We start from the raw sequence: 26774 nt of genomic DNA on the forward strand, positions 1-26774 counted from the left end.
CGGGCCCAACAGCAGAGCGGTGGAGAGAACCGGTTCACTCTCCCCTGCTCATTGGCGCTACTGGCTCCGTAGAACTGGGCCGAACCGGTAGAATACCACCACTGATGAGAATGGCCCAGAAATATCACATATTCTTTAAACCATAACTGGAAGGGTTTGTTGACCAAAAACCTCATTGTTTAGAAGTGCCCTTGACTGTTATGGGAATGAAGACCTATTTAACATCTTGGTTTAATAAAATCATTCACCTGTGCATCTATGGTATTTAAATAACAATACAGAAGCATGAATGTCTGATCTCAGTGCATAGAAATGCTAGCTATAACAGGCTTTAATTTTAGTGCAAGTAGGAAAGGACTATATTTCAGTAAGACCAAAATAATTGCTACAAATATATTATTTTGTCAAATACCAAAAATATAACCAGATAATAATTTCTGATTTTTCATTTACTACTTCCTTGTTAGCACAATTATGATTTTCAATTACAGTGTATGCATAGGTCTTAAAACCCTTGCTTTAGAAATGGGTGAACACACCATTATGGATCCTTACGATAAAGGCAACTTTAAACATCCTATTTACTGTTTTCTCTGCCAAGATTAAGGAATGTGAAATAACCATTGTTAGGACAATCACACAACTTTTATGGCCTTTTTCTCTCCTAATTTCCCACATGGTTGCTTGCTTCCTCAGTGCAGTTTCCTGACTTCAGGTTGCATAAAGTTGCAAGGTAAGTTAGTTGCACAAAGTGTCATTCCTTCATCATATTTGTGTTGGAACCATTCTTCCCCTTCTTCAGCTTGTTTCTGTACTGCATGTTTGGTCAGGGAGATGTTAACAGTGGATTTATTTGATCCCGAGGAGTCAAAAACTACTTGAAGACATGTAAACAACCAACTAATCAGTCCTATATATGTATGCATAAAATTGCAGTTGCTTGTTATTAGTTCCCATCATTTGATCTAGCTTCATCTGTGACTTAAGGACTGCCCAGGTTATTACACAGTTCTGTGTTTCTGTAACCTATACATCTAATACTGGGAACTGCATTCCCTTCCATGGCACACAAGACAAGTAAACTATAGAAAGGTAAGATATCAATTAGAGGTTTGTGGGATTGTAGGAAGAGAATTCTGCTAATTTATAGTAGCAAAAAACTCAAAAGTAATCAAAGGGCCTAGTGCAAAAAAGCCCAATTATTCAGCCATTTTGTTCAGCAATTGAAACGTTCTCCTTTTTGTGGATTCTAGCACTAACCTGACTCCTCTTTAGAAGGCCAGATCCTGAAGATGAAACTCAAATACTTTGGCTACCCAATGAGAAGGAAGGACTCACTGGAGAAGAGCCTAATCCTGGGAAAGATTGAGGGCAATAGAAGAAGGGGACAACAGAGAATGAGGTGGCTGGATGGAGTCATTGAAGCAATAGGTGTGAGCTTAAATGGACTCCAGAAGATGGTAAAGGACAGGAAGACCTGGAGGAATGTTGTCCGTGGGGTCGCGATGGGTCGGACACGACTTCGCAACTAATAACAAGAAGAAAGCACTACTTTTGACCATGTTTGCCTATTAATTGGCTTTCTTACATTTATTCCAAGCCCCAGTTATCTTCAGGCATCCTTAATCTAACTGTCTGTACTGCATTGGGACACAGCCCCATTTGCTGTATAACATCTGGTGGAATCACATGTGTGGTTTGCCCTCTTTATTTTTTAAAGATTGTAATTTGCTCAATGATTTTTCTGAAATGGCCAAAACGTGATACAATTCCTGCTCATTAATGAATGGCTGATTAATTGATGGAGAACCGGGAGACAAATGACATTAATACAACATCTGGAATTAAATATAAATAACGGGGTTTTGTAATTAAATATAAGCAACTCTGTTTTGGAAGTAGTGCATTTTCATCAAATTCAATCCTACAACAAACCTGAGACTCAGGCCCTTAACTTTTGTACCATCACAGATAGGAATAAGAGGATGAAGAAATGTAACTTCTCTTCCAACCAGCTCAACCAACTAATCTATGGTTAACCTGTATTTGTAATTTCTTAAACATTCTTTTTAGCTCTGATCACCAGATGCCTAATCCTTGAATATCAGCACCCAATTTCAGTTTTATAATTTCAGTTAGTTTGAAAATACAAGAAAAGGCATATGACTATCTAGGTTTATATAAAGATATAAAAAATATTCACCCACCTCTTGCCATGTCCCCAGAATTACAACATGCTAGCATAAACATAATGTGGTTGTATTTTGATAGACAATAGGAGCTGAATTTGGACAAAACTTCTTCAGCTTGTTTTCAACTATACTTTTTTCATTTTCCCTCTCCTCCCTATTTTGCATGCAAATTGCTATACAAAACTATGAGTTAAATTATTGTTATTAATATTTCTACCCATTTCCTAGCCACACATTTACCATCACTGAAAAGCAAGCATGAGATTTCTTTTCAATTATCTGCAGCTGAAATGCTATCAGCAGTTCAAAGACTTGAGTGAAGATTTAAATTTGAGACTGTATTCAGAGGTTACAATCAAAGATAAAAGGATGCAAGGCACGGGATTGCACTTATCCACCTGCATAGGTGTGCAAATAATAAAAATGAAACAACCTATGAGAATGCTGAGGCATACAAGACAAAACAGATTAATAACAGTCTCAGCTAAAACAGTGCTTTTAAGAACTGGCTGTTGAGTTTTCACTGCTGGTGTCCATTAAGGTTCGTGAAAGCCTTCTAAGCAAATGGAATTTTTTTTCCTTGTCTTTAAGAATTCAGTGGATCAACTCAAAAAGAGGATTCTTGAAATCAGTCCAAAGATCAGCAGTGAATTAGACTAACTAGCTTCCATCTAATAAGCTTTCTTGCAAAGCATCATGCTATTTGCTTTAATGTATATTTAAATTTTGGTATAATATATGTAAACAACAGAAAAAGTACCACAAACAACATATAGTAAATAATACTGGTTAAAAGTTATATACTGTTGGCTTATGTTTTGTACTGGTAGCAGTTAACATCTGTACTACAACTGCAATATTAGTCCCCTCACCATATAGTATAGCATTAAAAAAATGAGTAAAGTTCTGAACATGACCCACAAATTATAATAGCCAAAGAAGATTTGGGTCAGCATCTTCAAGCCTGCAGAATTCTGAGTCTTATTGTTACGTTGATAACAGAAACCTTTTTATGGAATTCCCACCCACAATCCATGAGTCTTTAGATGAACTTAAGCTTCTCGAATGTGGTATTTGATTCCTATTCATGTGTTTGTGAGACACTTACTTTGTGAATGGTAGTGATATAACAACAGTTCACCAGAAGAAAAGTAGTGATACACATCAGAGCAAACCTCAAAGGCCAAGGTAATGGGATGTGAGGATGCTGGCCTTTCACTCATTTCTGTTGTCATGGCTTATACACGGATTATTCATTGAAAGTTGTGTTGCTGCAGCTTCTAGAAAGGACAACTTCAGACTGATTTTCTCTTTCACCGCTTTGGCCTATATAAATTCCAGATGGGGAAAGCCTTCCACTTTCAGAACTGTGACTTTAATTTAGGCCGCTTTCTGGAACATCTTCAGCCTTGTCAGTTTCAGTTCTTGGGTGTGATGTAACTGCACATGTATAACTGTAGTTTCTAGAAATCATGCCCCCTGTACATTTTTCATTTTCTTTGTCACAACCAGTAGCCTCTTGAGTATCTCTGCTTTCTTCATTGGAGCTTCTTGATAATAAATCAGCTGCTTTAAAGCTCTCACTTTCTCCACTGTGACTTCTAGAAAAGCTAAGTTCGGCAGCATCTTCCTTTCTTCTGTGTACCTGAATAGGAGTGGAGGTCTCTACAGGACTTATACTATCACTGAGATTTCTAGAGAAGCTGCCTGCTTGCTCATGTTCAATTCTGGAATGACCAGATGGTGAGATACCTTCCTTTGCCTCATTTGCACTTCTGACATCAAAATCTGGACAACTTTTATCCCCATGACTTTCTTTGATTTCTTTACTCTGGTCTTTCACAAGATCAACATCTACAAATCCTCCTCTTCTGCTGCTTTGACCTCTGGAAGAACCACCTTCCAAAATGCCTCTGTTGAGTCTAGAAACCACAGCTTTTACGAAACCTTCACCTCCATCAGCCAGACTGCTAGAATAGTCAGCTTTATCTGGAACGCTGTGAGGTCTAGCAAAAACACTTTGAGTTAAGCCTCCTTTTCTGTCGGTGTAGATTTTAGAAAAACCACTCTCTGATTTGCTTTTTCTCCCATATACAAAAAGGCCAGGATTGTTACCTGGGATGCCTGTATTCTCCGTTGTGTGGAGATTAGAAGGTTCAGGCAGTGAAAGTTCTTCCTTTCTGGGATTAGGATCTCCTGAAATATTACTTTCCAAAGCACTTTCTCTTGCATTACTATGAATTTTTAAATCTGTCTCCTCACACAGATCTTCATCTACACCAGTAGGACTTCTGATGAACACACTGTCACTTAAAGTTGTACTTCTTATACTTGGGGTTCTAAAGCCACCATCCTTTGAGACAGTTTTTTTCTCACCACTAGGGCTCCCAGAAGCACAACCCTCTGTGTTATTATTACTGGGGGAATTAGGAAGGTTGCTCTCCTGTGTACCTTCAGTGTGGCCTTGACTAAAGATAGTATCTGTAGAGTCTTGACTTTGGTCTCTTTGTATTTTAGAAGAGTCATCCAATGAAGTATTTCTGCTGGCCTTGCTGTTGCTTTCAGAAAGGCCACCTACAGGGACTCCACCATCTTCAGTGCTCCTTGTTCTAGAAAGTATAGGTCCAATAAATTCTTCATGGCTGCCTCTAGGTTCAGGTTCATCATTCTGGCTTCTAGATAGGCTGACCTGTGAGAGGTCCCTGCTTATCTCACTGTGAGTTCCAGAAATGCCACTTTCAAGGACCCCATCACCTTCAGTATTTGTGGCTGTGGAAACAGGTTCAGCATATCCTTCATTCTCATGAACATTTCTGCATTCATTTTCATCACTCTGGCTTCTAGAAAGCCAGCCTTCTATATAGGACGCGCTAGTCCCACTGTAACTTCTAAAAAGGCTGTCTTCTGAGATACCACCACTGTGATTTCTAGCAAAAGCATTCTCTGCAGACTCTCTGCTTCTTTGGCTTTGAGACTGGTAACCAACTGGTACGCTTTCTTTTCTACAACTATGGTATCTACATCCAGAGGAATTACTGCTTTCGCCACTTTGAGTTCTGGAATATTCTGCACTTCTATGACTTGGACTTCCAATATCAGAACCGTCTTGGATATTGTCACATGTTCCACTGTGGGCTCTGGCAAATAGAGTCTCAGTCAGGGCTTCATTTTCATTGGGACTTCTAGAAAATCCAGTTACCAAACTGCTTCCACTATGGATCATTTTATTTGTCAAATCTTTTGCTCCTGATGCCACATCTGGGACATTTGTGATGCCAGAGTCAGGTAAAACTGCAAAGGCAAAATACAAAACACAGGTTTTTTTCCCCTTTTTAATGTTATTTTCTATTTTATTTTTGCTTTTAGTACTCATACACCTGAATTAACATAATTTTGAAGAGCATTCCACAAATTTTTGATATTGTATCCCACTAGCTTTGCATAATCTCAGCTCATTCAGTTCTTCAACATTTGGGAAAACAAATGTGATTTGAACAATTGTTGGATGCCTTTTTAAAAAAATGATCATTTCAAAGAAATATTAAATAACAAACTTACAGAGCTTTGGTCTGGAGTAGATTTTGCTAATGAATGCAGGTGATGGAGACTCCATGCTGTCATTAAAACAAATTAGCTCAATGTTACTATAAAATACTGGTTTTCAGAAGAAGCATATAGCAATGTAGGCAAAACTTAAAAATAAGGAATTTAGGAACCTTCCTAAATTCTTGAAACTTTGAGGGTTACCATCCTAGAAAACTAAACAGTTCCTAGAACAATGGATGCTTGCTGCCAGGATAAAAAAAAACACCTGTTTTTTACACTGACATATCCTTAAGAATTGCAGATATATGTAAAGAATATTTGTCACTGGCACCTAGCACTTAATAAAATAGTGATAGTAAATACAAAGATCTTTGGAACTCTTGAATCTTTAGAATTCCAGTGAACAGGCATCTCTGGAATTCTAAGCCCCCAGAAGACTGTTAATATTTGTTAAATGTATTAACTACCAAACCTGTGCAAATTGAAAGAACTCTCTTCACACTAACACCACACAAACACTAAATTCATTCTTTGACTTAAAAGGAACCTGGATTAGATTAGGTCAAACTTCTGATTTAATGATCAAGGATTTTAGGATTCGGAACATTAACTATATCTAGTGTCAGCATCTAATGCTAGAACATGCAGGATCTAGAATGTTAGTTCTTCAGGCAGGAGATACTAGCTATATACATCATAGTGTCTGTATCAAAGAAACTATAGTTTTCTCAGAACAAAAAGTATTATAAACCTGCCAAATGTTTCAATTTTCCTATTCAAAATATGAATCTGATGTTTGAGATGCAATGTTGCATTCTGAATATTTTTTTCTTTAAATTTTGACATTCATGCACCATAACTCTGTTGGTATTTTCTGATTTTTTAATTTTATTTTGATATTGAAACAAACTTCCCGGTATGACATGCCATAGGCCTCAGATGCTTAAATACTGAAATAATTTCTGAAGGAAGTTCAATCACCCAGGAGAATTTTGAACAGATATTTTGGAGGCAAATTCACCTAAGCTCTGCTTTCTTTTTAGTCTATATAGCCAGAAGCTTCAAATAAACAATTTTACCTGATTTCTTCTCCTTCTACTAGTTTCCTGTAAGTGAGAATCTCAATGTCCAAAGCCAGCTTGGTATTCATTAGCTCTTGATACTCCTTAACCAACTGAGCCAAGTCTTGCCTGGCATTATAAAGGGCATCTTCCAATTTTGCCAGTTTTGCTTTGGCATCGTTGAGGGCTGTTTCTCCTTGTAGACCAGCATCTTTGATGTTTTCCTCTAAATGTAGACACTGAGTAGACAGAACATCACAAATAAGGGGAAAAGCTTGTCTCAAACCCCCTGTTTCGCTTCCTTCTTCCCATTTGAAATAAATAAAAAGTCGAACTGGGAAGGAGACAAAAATGTCTTTACTCCTGCATGTCAGTCCTTTCAGTAGTAGATATAAATTGTGGCATGTCTCCAAGCACAGAAACAATCATAGAGAAATGCCTGCTCATATATCTTCACCAGCTAATTACCACCACTTGCAATTTTCCTTTATTACCCCTTAAACTTTAATATACAGGAATAGTTTGGTTGTTGCTATTAGCTTGGATAATCATCAAATTTGAATACCTCTAAGCCACACAGGAAAAGGAAAAACATACATAATTATATTTCTTAATCAGACTCTATATCAACCACACCAAGTAAATAAATAAAGCTGAGTGGGCAAACATAGCCAGATGAGCTTCCTGTACTTAAATTCTCCAGTAGTAATTTCTATCTCCTTTGTTCTTTGAGATATTAATATTCAAAAATTTCTGTCATAAATGCAGACATTTCTGTCTCTCCCAGCCTGGTTTCTGCCTAATGTTTTGGGCCACATTTCTCTTCAGTTCCAGCACATCTAGCTGGGGATGATGGAAACTGATAGTTATCATATGTGTCAGCTCACTGATGGAGTAGTAAATTTACTAAGACAACAACATGGTACTTACTGTATCATGGCAGCCTTAACATGCATAATGAAATTCATACAAACCCAAATTAAACATACCTATACCTACCTATTCCTAAACCTATTCCTACACCTATTTATTTATGTTTCATATTTCTTAACTGCCCATCTCCCTCAGATATATCTATACTTATACATAGGTGAGTGTATACACAGACACTCTTCTGAGAGCCAGTTTGGCCTAGTGGTTAAGGCATCAGATTAGAAGCCAGGAGACTTTTAGTTCCAATCCCATCTTAGGCACAAAGATAGCTGGGTGATCTTGGGCCAGCCACTCATTCTCAGCCCTAGGAAGAAAGCAAGGGCAAGTCACTTCCAAGATCTTGCCCAGAAAATTACAAGGATTAAGCCAGGCAGTTGCCAGGAGTCAACACTGACTTGGAGGAAGTAAAAAAACCCAAACAAATATATTCTCCTGTGATTACAAACACTTTCGTGTTCTTGCATGAAAACTTTCAAAATGAGATGAAATAACCAGAACTTCATATAATGTATAACATATGGGATCTGGGTCATGTTTATTTTATTTTTAGGTCTTTTCTTTTTACATCTAGACTATTGTCAAGAGCATAGGTTTCATTTGCATATTTCTATGTATTTGGGGAGGGCTGTGATTTTGTAATATTCTACCAGTCACATTCTTACCTGGCTTTTCAGAGAGACAATGCAAGACCTCAATTTTTGGATCTGTATATTTAACTCAGCAATCACCCTCCGGTCATTAAGGAGATGGTCCCCATATTTAGCACATAACTCTTCTCTTTCATTCAGCTGAAGGACAGAATTAAAAGAATATTACATACGGTAACGCTTCCTGTCCCCCTCCTCTTGCAACATCCACAGCATGGAATATAAAGTCAACACCCACTCACCCACAAACCATTATTTTGTGATCTACAAGGGCCTTATTCACAAAAGTAAAACTCCCTACCTTGCGTATCTGGAACTCTAGACTCAACATGCCCAGACCATATACTAAAACAATATAATGAAATGCTTTATATCTGAATATTATTTAATTTTCTGCTTTCTTATTAGAGTTCATATGAATTTTCTTATTTTCTTCTCTGTTCTCATTCTTTGCCTCATTATTATATTTAATCCAGATATTTTTTTTATATCAGATTTTATTTCTTTCTTGACCTTGCTGAATCTCTTTGTTATATTTTCTATTGGTCTCTGTTTTCTATTTCTTTGTGCCATGCTTTTAAGTTCAGTTAGGCATGGAGGGCTGTGGCAAAACCAAACATCTATAAATTATTCTCCTTTTCAGTGGTATTCAGTGCAACTGAGGTTCACAAAAAGTCCTTTGGACAACTTTTAATGGTACATGAACATATATACCTTGTGTCGGGTGAGTGCCTCCAATTCTTCCCAGCTTTTCATAGCCAAATATTCATACTGAGCTCTCACATCCTCCACAATCTGGTGGGGATCAGGCATGTATCTGTTGTTGTCAATCCCCAGCACAACTGAAACATCTTTAACCTGGGACATCACTTCCTCAAGCTCCTAGATCAAAAGGCTGAGATTAATATGCAAATCATACATTAAGTTTATAGTGGTTAGATCTTGCAACTCAGCACTGGAAGCTCAACTATGAATGGATATACTTTCCGTTAGGAAGTACTTTTGTTGCACACCCGGATATGGTGCTGCCTCCATTGACCTCGGCATTGGTGGGGCACTTCGTATTGGGAGACCTTCCGCCACCGTTGCTTTCCCTTCTCTCTGTGCTGCCGCCGCATTTAGAGCAACGCCACGGCGTTTGGCGCAGCCACACGGTATTTGGCGCAGCCATGCATGGCCAGCCAGTGCTCCTCCCTGCAACCGGAGCCCGGAGGAGACACTCGGCTTCAGGCGCTCCTGTTGCCACCTTCCCGGGCATCGTTCGAAGGCAAAGCCCATTCTTTTAAAAACGACGCCCTACTACTGGTATGACAAAGCCTCCCCTGCCCAAGAGGGCAGCCCAACCCCACGTGGGCAGGCGAATCTCCTGGGGCCACAGTGCAGGATCGGCCCACCCCGGGAGAAGCGCCCAGCCGCCATCCCTGCCTGGCGCTGGGCAGAGTGTGAAGAGCTTTGCCTGGGGTGCCCAGTGCAGCTGACAGGCGGGCCCTCCTGCCCAGCGGCGGAGCTCTGGCCAAGGCAGTGAGTGCCTCCCTGCCGGGCCCTCTACTCATCCCACCAGGGCCGCACCGGAGCCGGGTGGGCTGGGCAGAGCTGGGGAAACAAGCCGTGGGTACACGCCCGCCTGCCAAGTGAAAGGGCCAGGCCGACCTGAGCTTGGATTCCAAAGTCCCTCCAGCCCGACCCTGAAGGGGCTACTGGGAGAGGCTGCCCGAGGCAGTGATAGCACCCACCCATCCGCAGACAGGGAGGCGAGGCAATGGCAGCGCTGCTTCCCTGGCCAGCAGGTCCAGTGGAGAGAGCCCAAAGCCACCCGTCCTTTCCATCCCTCGCCCAGCCCGTCCCCGTCCCCACACATCTCCAAATGCACCGTCAGCTCCAAATGCTGCAGTGACATGGGCAGAGGTGCTCACTTGGCGGGGCTCAGCTCGGAGGAGGATGCAGTGCGGGCCGTTGCCTTGCCTCCCTGTCCACGGATGGGTGAGCACTATCACTGCCTCGGGCAGTCTCTCCTGATGGCCCCTTGGGAAGGAGACTTGGGAGGGACTTGGGAAGCCAAGCTCAGGTTGGCCCGGTTCTTTTGTTTGGCCAAAGAGAAAAAAATTGGGATCATGGGAATATCAAGACACTCTTGAAGTTCTTATGGAACACCAAGCAGATACTCCAGTGTAAGTATCATATACAAACACAGAATTGGATATCTATGCAGATTCTCAGTCATCCAGGTTATGGTTGTCCCAAAGGTGCTTTTTTCAAGAGGCAACTGGACTTTCTGTTTTTTTCTTTGAAGATGTCTCACTTCTCATCAAGAAGCTTCTTAGATGAGAAGCAAAATGTCTTCCAAGAAAAAACAGAAAGTCCAGTTGCCTCTTGAAAAAAGCACCTTTGGGACAAACAGCTGGATACAACGAGACAGGGCAGCAAATTACCTCTGCCAGTAGTGCTTTTAATTTTAGCAGCTGAATTGGGTAAGAATAAGGAAACCCTTTAATGCAACATAAAATGGAAAAAACAAGAAACAAGCATAGAAGGGAAACCCACGTGTACTTCTTAGACAAGCAATCAACAAGCCTGCCTCCAGCATTTTCCCTTTATTGTATTTAATACAATAAAGCGTAGGTGATTGTAGATGAGTTCAGAGGCCAAGGCAGGGCAGTGACCCATTCTTGACAGAGATAAGAGGGCTGTAAAGATGGGGGAATTTCATAACGGCTTGTTTTAAGAAACAGATCCTCAAGGCTATGAGAAAGACGAATTCCAGTCTGATTATGTATATACTGTATATCTAGATCAGTGAAAGTGAGAGGGGCTGAGCGAGTACCAGGGGGTTCCCTACTGAACCAGGTGAAAATAATTAGGATGTGTAACAGATGTAATTGCACACTAGGTGCACTCAGGAATGCCTGTGACTGACACAGATTACTGGTTCTTCTTCTTAGGTGCCACCATAGCTACTTCAAATTAAGTTAAGATACGTGTACAAGATATTGCAAGTTACACTTGATCTGGCATGTGATGAAGCTAATGATTAGCAGAAAGGAGGACAGCAATCCAATGTAAAAATAATAAAAGAGTGGGAGTTGATTCAGTTTGCACATGCTCCAAGGCACAAAGCCTGAGGAGCTCTATGCAGGTATGAAAGTTTTCAACTGCTTCTCTGAAAATTTGTATAATTGTCACTATATACTTTGTTTTTCTATTATGTCAACAATCTTTCCAAGCTTCAAATATTTATGGTAAGGTGCTTGTGGGAGTACAAGAAAGGGAGAGGATAAAATCAGGAGATGGGGGAAAGCAGGTCTGCTATTTAATTTCCCAGTGTAGTAGGTCAGTTCCATCTATTTTTAGGGCTGGTGATGTTCTTTGCATCTAGTAGTACAAGCAGCACCGGTGTGCAAACATATCTTTGGCCTTCGTGGAGTAAGTGCCCTTTTCTTTGGGGCATGTCCAAAATTCAAATAAGCAGTGTTTGTTAAATGATGATCATACCAGCTGTCAATAACTTAGATATTAGACATTTACTACAAACTAACTCCACTCCAGAACGTTCCTTCTCTCTTTCTCTCTCTTTTTCTTACCTGCTCATGGATGGTATTCATTAACTCCACCCAAGCATGAAGTCCACTTAGTTTTGATTCCAATTCTGTCTTGTGGAGAAAGCCATTGTCCAGGTCCTATGGATTAATGAAGATCAGAGAAAAAGAGTTTGCAACTTTTCACTTTAATTGGAGCTTTTGACATAAATTTCACGCAACGGAAGGAGAGAGTGTTCTTTGCAGGATTAGCATTCTGCCACTGCCATTTGAAAACAGCATTTGGTCAGAATTTTTGATTTTAATTGAGAAAAATCTCTGCCAATGGAATTTCCTTGAGATATCTTCGCAAAATGCTTGTTTTCCCCATTGGTAATATAGCAATTATACAATTTAGAAACAAACAGAAATGACCTGAGCCTTCTCTTTCTATAATTGCCATTTTGAAATTCAGGTGATTTAGGATCATAATTGAGCATGGAATTCTGGTCCTAAGTCATAAGAGGGGTCACCACATGACCAACCTGATTGTACACATTTTTGATAAACAAATCTGCAGTTGTTGAACAAACTAGCATCTTTTGCTAGAAATTTGAAGTTAAATGCCATAAATTGCATGGGACCATGGGACACTGCAAACATATATGTGGCCCATTTGCTGATTACTCAAAATGCAATCACATGATTTTGTGCAGGGGCTGTCAAATCTGAATGCTTTTTAAGAGGGGTTCTATCAGAACTTCAAACCATCATTAAGCGACTGTCATAAGTCACCATTTATATTGATGTCTGAGAGGTTAGAGGTTGTGGATTTGATTTTTTAAAAATTCTGAATACTGTCTTGGGGCATATCTGCTAGAGCAGGGGTGTCAAACTCAAGGCCCGCAGGCTGGATCCAGCCCCATGGGATGCTTAGATCTGGCCCGTGAGGCTGCCCTGGGAACAGTGAAGTACTGGCCTGAGGTGACTCTGCCAGCAAAAACGGACCTCTGGAGGACTGCATGCGGCTCTCCGGTGCTCCTTTTTCACTAGCAGAGTGCTCGGCCCACCACAGGTGTCCCCAACATGAGTGATATTGAGCTGGCCATGCCCACCCGCCCACCCGAGGTGAAACAGCCCCCCCCATGTGGCCCTCAATTAAATCGAGTTTTACACCCCTGTTCTAGGGAGATTCTATGGCATTCATACAGCAATTTATAAATACAGTACTTTAATGTGTAAAAATAAGTAATAATTGACAAATACAATAACTTTAACCAGGAATAAGCAGCACTTGCTGATGTTGCAATAACTCAGAGGGGCACTGACATTGTTTGGGACAGCGTGCCATTCAGGGGGATGGCTTTTTGTTCAAAGAATGCAATGATCCAACCCAGATTGGGTGGAGGGTGTCATGCCCCTGGTGGAGACTGACTCTGAGGAAAAGGAGGAACAGCCAACAGGGAGTGGGAGTGTGGCTCCAGAGGTGGTGGAGGAGGCTGGGGAAGGGCAGAGGTCGGCTGAGCAATCAGAGGAGGATCCAGGCCCATCCCCTATCCATCCTAGGGCACGCAGGGAGGAGAGGATCAGGGAAAAGCGAGGTCTACTCAGGAGGAGATTACCATGATCCTCATCGTGGCTTGCAGCTGGGAGCTATGTATATAAGTTTGTAACTACGTAGTCAGAATTGCTGGAGTCAAAATTTAATGTTTTCTTTGAAAGAGGTTTATCTTTGTTGGCGTTCTTCCTATGGACTCTCCTCCCTTATCTTCCTGGAATGTATGATTAATTATCTTGGCTTGCTTCAGAACTCTTGTCAATGTGGTTTGTTTTGGTTTTATTTTTGCCTCATTATTTACTTTTGTGACTTTAAACTGTGCCTAATAAAACAGTGAAGTTAAGTTGAAGGCATTACCAGACTTTAATGTATGTTTTGGGTTTTGGGTTATTTTGAGAGACTATGGGTCATCACAGAGGGTGAGATCTGTCTGCCTTGCGTTTCTAAGTTGCAAATTTTGAGTTCTAGATTTAGGGAAGTCAGGTTATGTACATCCTCTACAGGTCTCATTTTCTACCATACATATCATTTCCACAATATTTTAATAATACTGGAAATAAAAGGAATCTGGGCTGGCCCACTAGTCATCACTTAATCATAAGTGAAAGACATCAGGGGAATAAACAAGGCAACTGTGTATAATACAGGATGAACACAATTAAAAGGAATTTACAGTTAATAATAGCAGCCTGCCCTAATAAGAATTTTTGATGCTTAAGCACCACATAAATCACCACAACTAACACTGAAAAATCATTCTTCTAGAGCTGGCCTAAGTGAATTTTGCACTGGGACAAGGATCATTAAAAAGTTTAGAAATGGAAATGGTGGAAAATTCTCCATTATATATTAAATAGATTCAATATAATTAGATGCTTGACTAAAAAAATCAGTAGTGAATGCTAGATGATCCTGAAAAAGACCTGAATTTCTTTCTTTTAAATTGCTTTTCAGAGGAAAAGTTATAATCATGAAAAACTCTTTAAGAATTCATGACCACTGTCCCAAACCAGCACGTCTATGATTTTTACCTGTTCATTCCATGAACAATATAACAACCATCTAGTTATATTACATTCTGGATTATACCTGTTTTCTAAGTGGCAGTGAAAAAAGTTGTAGCAATGATAAAGAGCTTTAAAAAGGTGAAAAACAAAGCAAAACTTCAAAAATGTAAAAACTGAATTACCAGATAATGTGAATCCAATTCAAATGTTTTTTTTTTTTTTTTTTAAAAAGCTCAATTCTTGCCCTTGGAAGTTCTGGGAGCACCATCACTTGAGACTTTCAAGAAGAGGTTGGACTGCCATTTGTCAGAAAAGATGTACGGTCTCCTTCTTGGACTAGATGACCCACAAGGTCCCTTCCAACTCTGATTCTGTTATCTGTATAAAAGCTCAATCAAACCTCGAGATGATTTATCTACCTAGACCCTTGAATTGCTTTTCTCTGCTTGGATCTGAAGAATGTTTCTCTGCCTACCTTTTTAAGTGTTGTGAAGTTGAATTCCATCCCAGCGCGTTTGTTTATTTCTTCTTCATATCTAAATTAAAGAGGGTTGGTTGGTATGAATGAAATGCCAAAAGATATCATTAAAAGAGACTGTATAATTTATGTTTTCTACATTAACTCCCTTTATGTTTAGGAAAACCAGTGATTCCAATGCAGACAAATAAACATCCCACAAAAACCCTACACCTGGCCATCTGTTCATGTAATTGTGAATTATTATAACTCTTAGAAACACCAACATATGGATCTATTATACTTGTAGCTGGGCAGGTGCACACTCATGAGAGACTAGCCCTACCCTGAAGAGTTACCAAAGCAGCTATGCAGTGTCTGGGAAAATAATATACACAACAATTATTTTGAAAATAATAGCAGAAAAATGTAATGACTGTATAACTAAGTTTAGAATAAATGACAATTAATGGGACTTCATAACTTTGACTGTGTCAAGGAACAAAAGACATTTCTTTCCAATAATTTGTCCCATTTCCCACCCTGGTGCAATACATTTTTGTGGTTTTACAGGCACAACCTCTTACTGGCCATCTCAGTAGAAGTAGGCCTCAACTTACCATAGTTCATTTAGTGACCGTTCAAAGTTACAATGGCTCTGAAAAAGTGACTTACAACTGTTTTTCACACTTATGACTGTTGAAGCATCCCTATGGTCACGTGATCAAAATTCAGATAGTTGGCAACAGGTTCATATCTATGACAGTTGCAGTGTTGTGCGATCACCTTTTGTGAACTTCTGGCAAACAAAGTCCATGGGGAATCCAGATTCACTTAACAACTGTGTTACCAACTTAACAAATGCAATGCTTCACTTAACAACTGTGGCAAGAAGAGTCATAAAATGGGGCACTTAACAAATGTTTCACTTAGCAACATAAATTTTGGCCTCAATTGTGGTTGTAACTTGAGGACCACCTGTATCATAATTCCATATGACACAGTCTGTGAAATCAACTAATATCAGATGCTCAGGTTTTACATACCAACCTGCAAGTGAAAGGATTGCTAGCTGAAGGGACACAGTAATTGCTTATATAATCTAAGTAAGCTTCATAAAATCTTAACATACTCAGCAGTGCTATCAGGGTGATCAGGGAAATGAAGCATGCTTATTCAGAATATATTGCTTGCTCTTATGCCAGTGTTTGCCTTTACAAGGGGCCACTAATGTTGTCATGGGATACACAAATTTCATCTCAGGAAATCACCAAGGATTTTCCATTGAATTTGAGCAAATGACAAAGCGTACCTCTGGCTTTCGAAATCATGTCATGGGCACTCTCACAAAATGGCGGTCATATTAGGTAGCCAGTCACACACAAAAAAGCAGCTTTGGGATTCCAACAATGAATTCCAAAATATTCATCAATTTTCTCCCTGCCCTATTAATCCATAAGATGCCTTTACAGCCCAGGGGGAAATACACTTCAAGTAAAGCTCTGGGATGCGCTCACTCAACACTTTTTTCTAAAAATGCTTATGAGGTCTTTTCATTTTTAAATATTAAGGGATGCTATTTGTCATAACCAATGTTGGTCAGCTTTTTCCCCCCTCATGATTCCATCCCTGCCCAAAGGCTTGGAAATAATAACAATAATTAACAATAATAAGCAGGGCCAAGAAACAACTGTGGGTACAACTGTTATGGGAACCCAAATATCTATAGGGCAGAATAGATGAATCACTCTATATTTGATCATTTCCGTCCAGATCAAATTGATCTCCGTCCAGATCAAATTTCCTGATCTCACATAATGTCATTGCCATTATCACCACTGATGGTGTTGTTTTATACAAGTATCTTAGCAACAGCAGTCACAAACTGAATCCTCAACTCAAATATAAATAGCAATGGCAATAGCATTTATATACCGCTTTACAGTGTTTTACAGCCCTCTCTAAGCGGTTTACAGTCAGCATATTGCTCCTAACAATTTGGGTCCTTGGAAAGATGGAAGCAGAAGTAGTATTCAGCAGGTTCTGACCAGTTCTGGAGAACCGGTAGTGGAAATTTTGAGTAGTTTGGAGAACCGGCAAATCCCACCTCTGACTGGAGATTTTATAGTAACCTTCTCTAACCATGCCCACCAAGCCACGCCCACAGAACTAGTCATAATTTTTTTTGAATCCCACCACTGGATGGAAGGCTGAGTCAACCTTGAGCCTGGTGAGATAACCCAAATAAGCCCCAATTTAAGGACCATTGATTTAAACAATATTTACTATAAATATATATTTGGAAAATAGTGTTCTCAAAATATGTATCTTAAATCATATTTTAATGGGTTTTTATGTATTTTTGTCACTATATTGGATAAATTACAGCAAATTCCACAAATTCAGAAGAATAAAAACACAGTCATCAGTTAGGATCCTGTGAAGCCGGATCATGATTTTAAATGGGATCCATGGCTTTGCTCAGGATGAAGACCATACTTGCGCTTTGAATGGCATGCTGAAAATTCTGCAGAAGATGGGACAAATTACATTTAATTAAAGCCTAATAAAATCCCAATTAAATTAAGTATGGTTAAGATATTGCTCTCTGTGTAATTGTTCCTTTCTATCACATCAAAAAAATATCTACTTGAAAACAATCTTTGGAGGAGCTGTGAAAACAAAACCTAAAGACCTGGATGATTGCAAGACTCCTAAAATTTGAACATGGTCACTTACCTTAGACCAGGGGTGTCAAACTCGCAGCCCGCGGGCCTGATGCGTCACATGCCCTCATCCGGTTTAGTGAAGGGGAAAAACGTCCCGATACGTCACGTGATGCCGCCACGACGATGCACATTTGACACCCCTGCCTTAGACTAATATAGAAGGAAGGCCCACATAAACTTTATCTACCTCAGGGGTCCCCAAACTTGGCAACTTTAAGACTTGTGGACTTCAACTCCCAGAATTCCTCAGCCAGCTATTCTGGAAGTTGAAGTCCAGAAGTCTTAAAGTTGCCAAGTTTGGAGAATTCTGATCTACCTGCTTGCTTGATAATATGGAAGGGGGAGCTCTAAACTGATTTCCTCCTTAGTGATCTCCTAGGACAGGGGTCCCCAACCACCGGGCCCCGGACTGGTACCGGTCTGTGGATCATTTTGTACCGGGCCGCAAAGAATGCGGGCGCCGCCATCTTCTTTCGACGGCGCTTGAGAAAGTGCTTCCGGGTGACCTTGTCGGTCGTCAGTTGGAAAGTGGCGTTTGGGTGCTGAAGGAATCCTCACGCCCTAATTTCGTCAAAGAGGGGGGGGCTTTGAACGAAGAGCCGTCCCGATGGCGGTGGAGTCTCGCGTTACTCAGGAGGAGATTAAGAAAAAGCCCGAAAAGCCCATCGACCGCGAGAAGGTACAAAGAAGGAGTTGAAGGTGGTGGGGAGAAGCGGGGGACAGCTGGCTGGCCAGTCGCTCGGCTCGCCTTGCCTTGGTCGTGCGTGCTGATGCTGGTACCGGTCCGTGGGTCATTTTGTACCGGGCCGTGGTACAAAAAAGGTTGGGGACCACTGTCCTAGGATAGTCCTAAACCTAATATACTGAAGTTCTAAGTTTACTGAGGTTTCAAATTTGGTTAATAATGGAGGGCCTTGTTCTACTCTCTGTGGTTTCCTTGGGACTGTGCATTATTATTATTTTCTTCCCAGCAACAGTAAACCAAACAGAAGGCTAAAATTTACCCCCCTCCCATGATTTAAATATAAACAAATACACTGAAATCTCTCCAAATGTTCTCATTTATCATAGCAGCAACCTTGATGACTTGCTTCCCAAAGTCCTAATACTGGAAAAGCCCTCATTTAGAGCATTATGGAATCAATGTTGCCCTGCTCTTGGGATTACACTATTTGGATAATTTCTCCATTGTCACTGATGTCCTACTTCCTTTTTTAACAGGAGCTTTAAAGATCAAAGAGATGACCATATTCAGTGGCTTAATAGATGACCACATATCCATGGAGAGACTGATGGGTGCCAAAATAGCTCTGAACCATATATCCCGTGACATGAACTTGTTTTCTCCTGACTGACTCATTTTCCCTAAGTCTGGTTTGGGTTTGACACTGCTACATGCAGACAGTCTACTTCCTTGTGGAGTGATATGTTCAATGTGGTAAGGGAAAGGCTGATGAGTATAGGATTCCTGGAGGATGCTGGTCTGTTTAGTTTCTGAAACACCCAACCAAACGGAAGAATGTGAATGAGGAATTTATCACTGCAAAGCAAGTGCCTCTTAAAAAATATAGTAGCAACCCACAGGCATTCTCTCTAATGTTCCTCCAATAAGATTCTTCACATTGCAGTAATTCTTCATGGAGAAGAGGGCCAGTTCTGCAAATGGTTGTCAACTAACTTGATTTGATTTTCTGCTATTTAAGTCACTCCTCCCTAACAACAAGAGTGGGTAGTTTTCTGAAATTACATTATTTGGTTGTTCCGGTTGTTCCAGCTGTTTCTCATATGCCACACATATATTAATTGCTCATGTATATGAAATCAGCTGCACTTCATTTGATTTTACATTCTTCATAAAAGGTGTAGCAGAGCATTTTACAGCAAATTAAGCTGAGCTTTATTTCTTATTCCATCTAATTCAACATGTAAACATTCCCCAAAAGGTAAGACAAGTCTAGCAAGCAATGTGAGCAGTTCCAGGAGTGATGGAAGTATATACAAGATGCTATCATCCCCCAAAGAGGGATTGTCAATACATATGTTTAAAGGGAAGTGGGGTTTGCTTAGGTGCTTAAGATGGGATGAGAGTACAACATCTTCACTTGTGATTATTTTTTATTAATTAAACAAATTATATAGCTGCCCGACTCATATGGAGCAAATCCAGGCAGTGTACAGCATTAAAAATTCATAATTAAAAACTCACCTTTTTTTGAAAAATCACCTCATGCCCTCACCCCATGGTGCCCACCCCATGGGACAATCAGACAAGTCACTTAATTTGATTTGCATGAGGCCCCAAGTCTACCAACAAAACCATGTCTTCCAAAGTTTTGTTGAAAAGCAACAAGGTGGGGGCCACTCTTAACTTTTGGGGAATGTTGTTTCAAAGGGAAGATGTTATCACAGAGAAGTCAAGTTAATTACCGTATTTATCGGCGTATAACACGCACAGGCGTATAACACGCATCTTCATTTTAAGAGGGAAATTTCAGGAAAGCGCCCGTTTCACCCCCACTCCCACCCCCCGCGCGCGCTTCAATCCACAGTGTCCCATTCTGCCTGCCTGCCTGCCTGCCTTAGTTTCTGGTTGTTTGGGAGCAGCTTCGGCTGAGAATAATAACTATTCGCCTCTTTTACTCAGCCGAAGCTGTTCCGATTCAACCATTAACGAAGGCAGGCAGGCAGGCAGAACGGAGCACTGCGGGCGGGCGGGCGGGGGGCGGGGTGGGGTGGGGAGAAACGGGCGCTCAGGAAAGCCCCGCTTCTTTGAAGCAGTTTCTTCCTGTGCTGGTGGAGGAGCGAGAGAGCGACTGACAGAGCTGACCCAGAGAGAAGGACAGGCTTCGGTTGCTTCCTCCCTCCCCTTCTTTCATTTGTGTCCTTGATCCCCGATCCCAGCAGCATTCACCGAAGGCTTCTTAACATTATATCGGCGTATAACACGCATACATCATTTGCCCCCTATTTTCAGGGGGAAAAAAGTGCGTGTTATACGCCGATAAATACGGTAGATGTCAGAGAAATGCTGGTGGTTTATAATTCTGAAGGAAATCCATTCTAGAATCTAGTAATGACATAAGAGAGGCTTCTTCCTGGCAAACAGGCCATTACCTATAAACATTCTAACTTTCATGTGAAGTGTTAATACCACTTTACAATGCCTTGGTAAGGCCACATTTGGAATATTATAACCAGTTTTGAACACCAAAATATAAAAAAAGTTGGTGAGACTCTGGGAAGAGTGCAGAAAAGAGCAACAAAGACTATTAGGGTTCTGGAGGCTAAAACATATGAACGGTTGCTGGAACTGAGTATGTCTAGTTTAATGAAAAGAACTAGGAATGACATGATAGCAGTACTCCAAAATCTAAGGGGCTGCCACAAAGAAGAGGGAATCAAGCTGTTCTCCAAAGCACCTGAAGGCAGGAGAAACCAACCTAGAACTAAGGAGACATTTCCTGACAGTGATAACGACCAGTGGAACGACTTGCCTCCAGAACTTATGGGTGCTCCATCACTGGAGGCTTTTAAGAAGAGATTGGACAACCAGTTGTCTGAAACAGGGTTTCCTTCTTGAGCGGGGGGGGTGGACTAGAAGACCTCCAAAGTCCCTTCCAACTCTGTTATTCTGTTATTCAGTATGCCTATGATAGCCTCATCTTCTATGCCTAATTATTTCATATAAAACATCTCTTCCAGTTCTACCTGGAGTTGCCTGGCACTGAATCTGGAAGCTCTACTTTCAAAGCATATGTTTATCTACTGTGAACTTTCTTCTAATGCTTACACATGAGTTATAATCCACAACCACATAGGGACTTCCGTGTTGAGCCCTCCTCGCTGACGGATAGTGGATCACGACTGTCCGCAGCTATGGTCCATGCTCTTTTGTTGGAGAGCCCCGATCATTGCGATTAGGGGCTGAAGCTGCCTTGGAGGGGCAGTGGAGTAAGGGGAAGCCACAAGCCAGGTTGAGGGGAGCTGCATCTCCCCTCCTGGGCTTGGTCTTTCTCCCCCCAAAGACGACTGAAGTGGTGGTCCAAAATGGCCACCCTGAAGAAGAGGACTCAGCTGGACTAAGATTTGTGCAGGAATGAAGAAAGAGGTGGATAACATCTGAGCTGGGACAATTGGGTGAAACAACTAAACAAAAGTACCCTGGGATTAAGGTAACATCGAACTTTAAAAAAAAAGAAAAGTGAGTGGCAGAAATACAAAGGGACAGGAAAAAAATAAGAAAATAATTTTGACAGCTAAGCAGGGCTTCGAACTGGGAAAGGAAGAAGTCGGAACTAAAGACTTAATTAAATTGGACTAAAATATTTTGGCAATAAAAAGGCATAAAATAAAGCTAGACTTAAGATTGTTAAAAATAATAATAATAATAATAAAATTTACAAATTGGAGTGGATTGTGCTGGAATATTGAGGTTCAAAAAACCCTAAATAAATAAAATAGGGGAAAAAGGTGAAGACTTTGTATAACGGAAAGTGCCATCTTCTGACAAATAACTGAAACTCAAACAAAAGGGAAATCATCCTGTTTCTGTATGAACTTATGCCGATATAATGTTAAAGAAATATTGAAACAAAGTAAGAACTTTACAAAGTGAAAGCAGAACCAGAATAAAGAAAGAATCAAGGAAAGACTACCTGTGGGATTGATAGATGTTTTTGGTATAGAACCTGGGTTGGAACAATCAGGAACTTTAGAAAATTTGAAGAAGAAAGAAGGAAAGTAAAAGTGTTTTTTGTGGACTTCAACGATTATAAAATATAAGAGTGTGTAATGATGATATCTCTTTGTGAATTAAGAATGGAACTTAAAAATATGAGAGAATTACTACAGGAAAGAGGCGAATCACTTTGCTCTGTGTTAAAAGAAATGGAGAGGGTGATTGAAGAACAAGAAGAAGGAACTTCAGAGGAGGAGGAGTTGACTCAAGGAGAAGCCATTTTAAATAGACAATTAACACAAAGAACACTACAAAGACGAGGGGAAAGAAGGAAGGCTAAAAAGTTGAGATTTAAGAAGAAAATAAAAAAAGGGAATGCCTGTGAAATCAGGAGAGTTAGAAAGGCGCAGCAGAAAAGAGGAAAGGAAGATATCAAGAAAGAGAGGGATATAAACTAGAGATATGGGAAAAAGAGGGGGAGGAGAGGCAGTAATAAACAGGTACAGGAAATAAAGAAACACGGAAATAGTAAAATGATGAAAAGAAATGGTTTTTTCAGAGATAATGGTTGATGAATTAAAAGGGGGATTCTGCAGGGTGACAAGGGGTAACAAGAATATATTTGCAATTAAAAAATACTTAGAAAATAGGGTAATATAGATTATTAATGGAGGGATAACTCTTATTAGATGAATATACATTTTTATTTTTATCTTTAAAAGAAAAGTCGAGGTTTATTGAAGAAATTGTAATAATTGAAATGAATGTGAAGATGTTTAAAAATGAGGTCAATATCAGTGACCAGGAATTAAATAGTCAATCTTTCCCTTTTATCTTTTTAAAATTAGAAATAAAATTAAGGAGGGAAAATATATTGCGGAATCCAAATGAAAAAATGTAATGATTATTATTGTAATTACTTAAAAAATAAGGTTTATCGGGAATTAAGATGAGGGAATAAAGGTATATTTTAACCACTGAGGTGTCACACTCAAAGCAGTAAAAGGGGGGAAACCTATGCTTGTTTTTTTTTCCTTTTGTGTTAAAACTTGTATTAATCTAGAATTTATAGAAAGAATGTGTGATGGAAAGAAAATATGACAGATTAAAGAACTATTTAAATTAATAAGCTAATATAGACTATTAAAAGGAAGGAGAGACATTGGTAACCTTTTTTATATTAGGTAAACATATATTGTTATTTTTTGTTTTTAAAATAAATATCAAAGGATTATATTTGAAATAATTGAAATGAAACGAAAGGATATTTGGATTGAGATTAATGTAAGATACTAGGATTAGTTTGCTTGTTTCTCTTCTTTCTGAAAGTTTGGAATGGAAAAGGTAATAATAGAATTAAGTATGCATATATGAATGTATAACTATTGTCATATTTGTGTGTAAAAGTGATGACCCGGAAATATGTTGTCCACTAAAAAGAGCTTTTTGTTTTTATGTGAAAAACTGAATAAAATTTGTTTAAAATAAATAAATAATCCACAACCACATAGAGTTACTAGAAATTGGGTAGAATATACATTTAATTGTTGTTGTCATTCACTTTTTATGGATACTTAAGACTATTTTTCTTCCATTCCTTATTAGTTGGGAAACCTAGCTTGACTATATGAGACAGATTATTTTTGTAACATTATGATCTTTTAAAAAGTGACATTTTTAAAAATGTGTGCATTGATTTACAGAGTGGACAGCTGTGCTAACAAGCATCTATATCTACATATTTCTGCACTATTACTTATTCACAATGAAGGGTGATGTCTGAATAAGGCTGGAGCCACAAACAGCCTTACCAGGTTTCAGCTCTGGAATAAGAAATTGAACTAGGGATGGACAGATCTAGAAATGCAATGTGTGTAAAATACTAGCAAGAGCGAGAGCATTTATATACTGCTTCACAGTGCTTTACAACCCTCTCTCAGCAGTTTACAGAGTCAGCCTATTGCGCCCCCCCATCAATCTGGGTCCTCATTTTACCAACCTCGGAAGGATGGGAGGCTGAGTCAAACTTGAGCCCCATCAGGATTGAATTCCAGACTGTGGGCAGAGGTTTTTACCTGCAATACTGCATTCTTACCAGTGGTGGGATTCAATTTTTTTTACTACCAGTTCTGTGGGTGTGGCTTGGTGGGTGTGGCGTGGCTTGGTGGGCATAGCAGGGGAAGGATACTGGAAAATATCCATTCCCTCCCCACTCCACTAATCTGCTTTCCAGCTCCGTTCTCCTGTGCAGGGCAACCAAAGAAGACCTAGCCGATCAGCTGGGACTTGGGAGGCAGAGAATAGATGGGGGAGAGGCCAGTCAGAGGTGGTATTTGCCGATTCTCCGAACTACTCAAAATTTCCACTACTGGTTCTCCAGAACTGGTCAGTACCTGCTGAATACCACTTCTGGTTCTAACCACTTTGTTACCAGTACTCCTAGGTACGTGCATAAAAACCACAAAATACTAGCTAGTTGTTTAGTCAAAATGAAGGTTCATTCATTCATTCATTCATTCATTCATTCGATTTGTCAATCACTTACAAGATAATAGGAATAAGTATAAACATCAGTAAGAATACAGGAAATAGGTATGAATAAATGGGTACAATAGGACAGGGACAGTAGGCACGATGGTGCACTTATGCATGCTCCTTACAGACCTCTTAGGAATGGGATGAGGTCAATAGTGGATAGTTTAAGGTTAAAGGAGTGGGGGTTTGATGATGTAACAACAGAGACAGGTAGTGCATTCCAGGCATTGACCACTCTGTTGCTGTCGTACTTTCTGCAATCAAGTTTGGTGCGGTTTACATTGAGTTTGTATGTTGTGTGCTCTTGTATTGTTGCAGTTGAAGCTGAAGTAGTCATTGACTGGTAGGACATTGTAGCAGTTAATTTGTACCTGGTGTAGCCCATTCAGAAACTTCAAGCTGTCAATTATTGCAAACAACACTGTTGGTCCTTCTAAGCTGGGGAAGGACTCTTGAGGCCTGAATGTGCAGAAAGGCAGGTGCTCAGTGTGCCAAGTCCCAGCCTCAGAAGTTCGATTCCCAAGGCAAACCTTGAAGACCTTGAGCCAGCAGCAAAGACGACATGTTTGCAGCAACTATAAACGAAAAGGAATCAGCAACAGAAACGCCCAAAGGCTTCAGGAACAGGCCGCTCTTCCAAAGACAAAACAGGTGGTGACAGAACCTTCTCCCCACCCTGGGAGCTACCTATTTCATAAGCCCCATTAGAAGGATAATGGCAGAAAGGTTGGTTCTTCTGGTTTTTCTGCCCTTTGGCTGGAATGTTTGATTTGTAGCCAGGCTGTGTTAGGCTTAATTACAGCCTGCCTCATCAATATAGACCGCCAGATTCCTCTTTCCCTCTTCTTTGCAAATGAACAGATACCAGTACTGGACCCAGCCCACCCAGAGAGAGGACTTTCAAGATACCTGAGCTCTCCAAACAAAGCGTGGCAACCTGCCACAGGTTTCTGACCAGAACTGGTTGCAGAGGAGGTTGGTATCAAAGACACAATGGAAGTAGAAGGTTCCTTTCCAACTCCCAATGTCTGTAGCAGAAGGATAGACAATTAGGGATGGGAGTATGGCACTGTGCTAGATGACAACGTGAGATGCACAGACTTGCACCTCATGTACACTGATTTTTTTTTCAAGGCTGGCTCTGAGCCTTTTATAAAAAAGAAAGAGCAATCTTTAACGGGCTTCAAACTAAACAAACCTAGCGGATATGATAAACGCAAAAGCAAAATTATTCAGGATAATTGAGCTGTAATCATTAATAGGTAACCCTAACACAGGGAGTGAAGAAAGAAAAGATTTAAAAACTCCTTACAGGTTGAAGAATGGTTAGTCCCCCTAACTTGGTACTTCTTATCCTATTGGGAAATTCTGTTTCTCAAATCAAACCAAAGCAAGCCCAAGAACCAGCTGCAAATTGTCTAGCATGAGCAAGGAAACATTTAAGTATCTTATTGAATTGTTTAAAAACAACAACAACAACAACAACCGCAGTGACATCATGAAACAAAGAAGTTTCACAAATAAATGTGGTGTCCCTGCTTGCTTTTTGCCTGCAGTTGGTCCTCACCCGCTTTGGAAAAAGTCAACAGAGTGTGTAATATGAAAGCCTATAACTTGTCTGGTGGCTAAAAACATTAGAAGGTATCTTTCCAGAGATCTCCAAGTGTAACTTGGCACATTGCTCTTAGGCAGGTTCCTCGCAATAAAGGAATACTGTGTCAAAATGATGGGGATTTTCCAGACGGCATCAGGGGTGGGATTCTACCAGTTCGCACCTATTTGCTAGAACTGGTTGTTAACATTCTAAGCAGTTCGGAGAACCGGTTGTTAGAAGAAATTACTGATCTAATCCTGTAAGGAAGGCAGGAAGGAAACATTCTGGTGTTGCTTACAGAAACTGCCTCACCGTTAATCCTTAT

At 40.1% G+C, this 26774-nt stretch overlaps 1 protein-coding gene across 1 annotated transcript in view; it reads right to left on the reverse strand.

The window, feature by feature from the left end:
• Nucleotides 1-438: 438 nt before the first annotated feature.
• The window catches only part of LOC113420158 (uncharacterized), a 47466-nt gene continuing 21130 nt past the window's right edge, over nt 439-26774 (reverse strand). Inside the window, exons 3-9 of the mRNA XM_026679964.2 lie at nt 14932-14992; nt 11958-12053; nt 9094-9261; nt 8395-8520; nt 6818-7038; nt 5751-5806; nt 439-5483 (exon numbers count right to left, since the gene is read on the reverse strand). Of these exons, the coding sequence (XP_026535749.2) occupies nt 3568-5483; nt 5751-5806; nt 6818-7038; nt 8395-8520; nt 9094-9261; nt 11958-12053; nt 14932-14992 (2644 nt within the window). The 3' untranslated portion in view covers nt 439-3567. The remainder of the gene's footprint in view (nt 5484-5750; nt 5807-6817; nt 7039-8394; nt 8521-9093; nt 9262-11957; nt 12054-14931; nt 14993-26774) is intronic.

The sequence above is a fragment of the Notechis scutatus genome, chromosome 2 (assembly GCF_049901735.1).
Source record: "Notechis scutatus isolate UNSWTSFEM ecotype Mainland chromosome 2, rNotScu1.2, whole genome shotgun sequence".
Taxonomy (NCBI): domain Eukaryota; kingdom Metazoa; phylum Chordata; class Lepidosauria; order Squamata; family Elapidae; genus Notechis; species Notechis scutatus.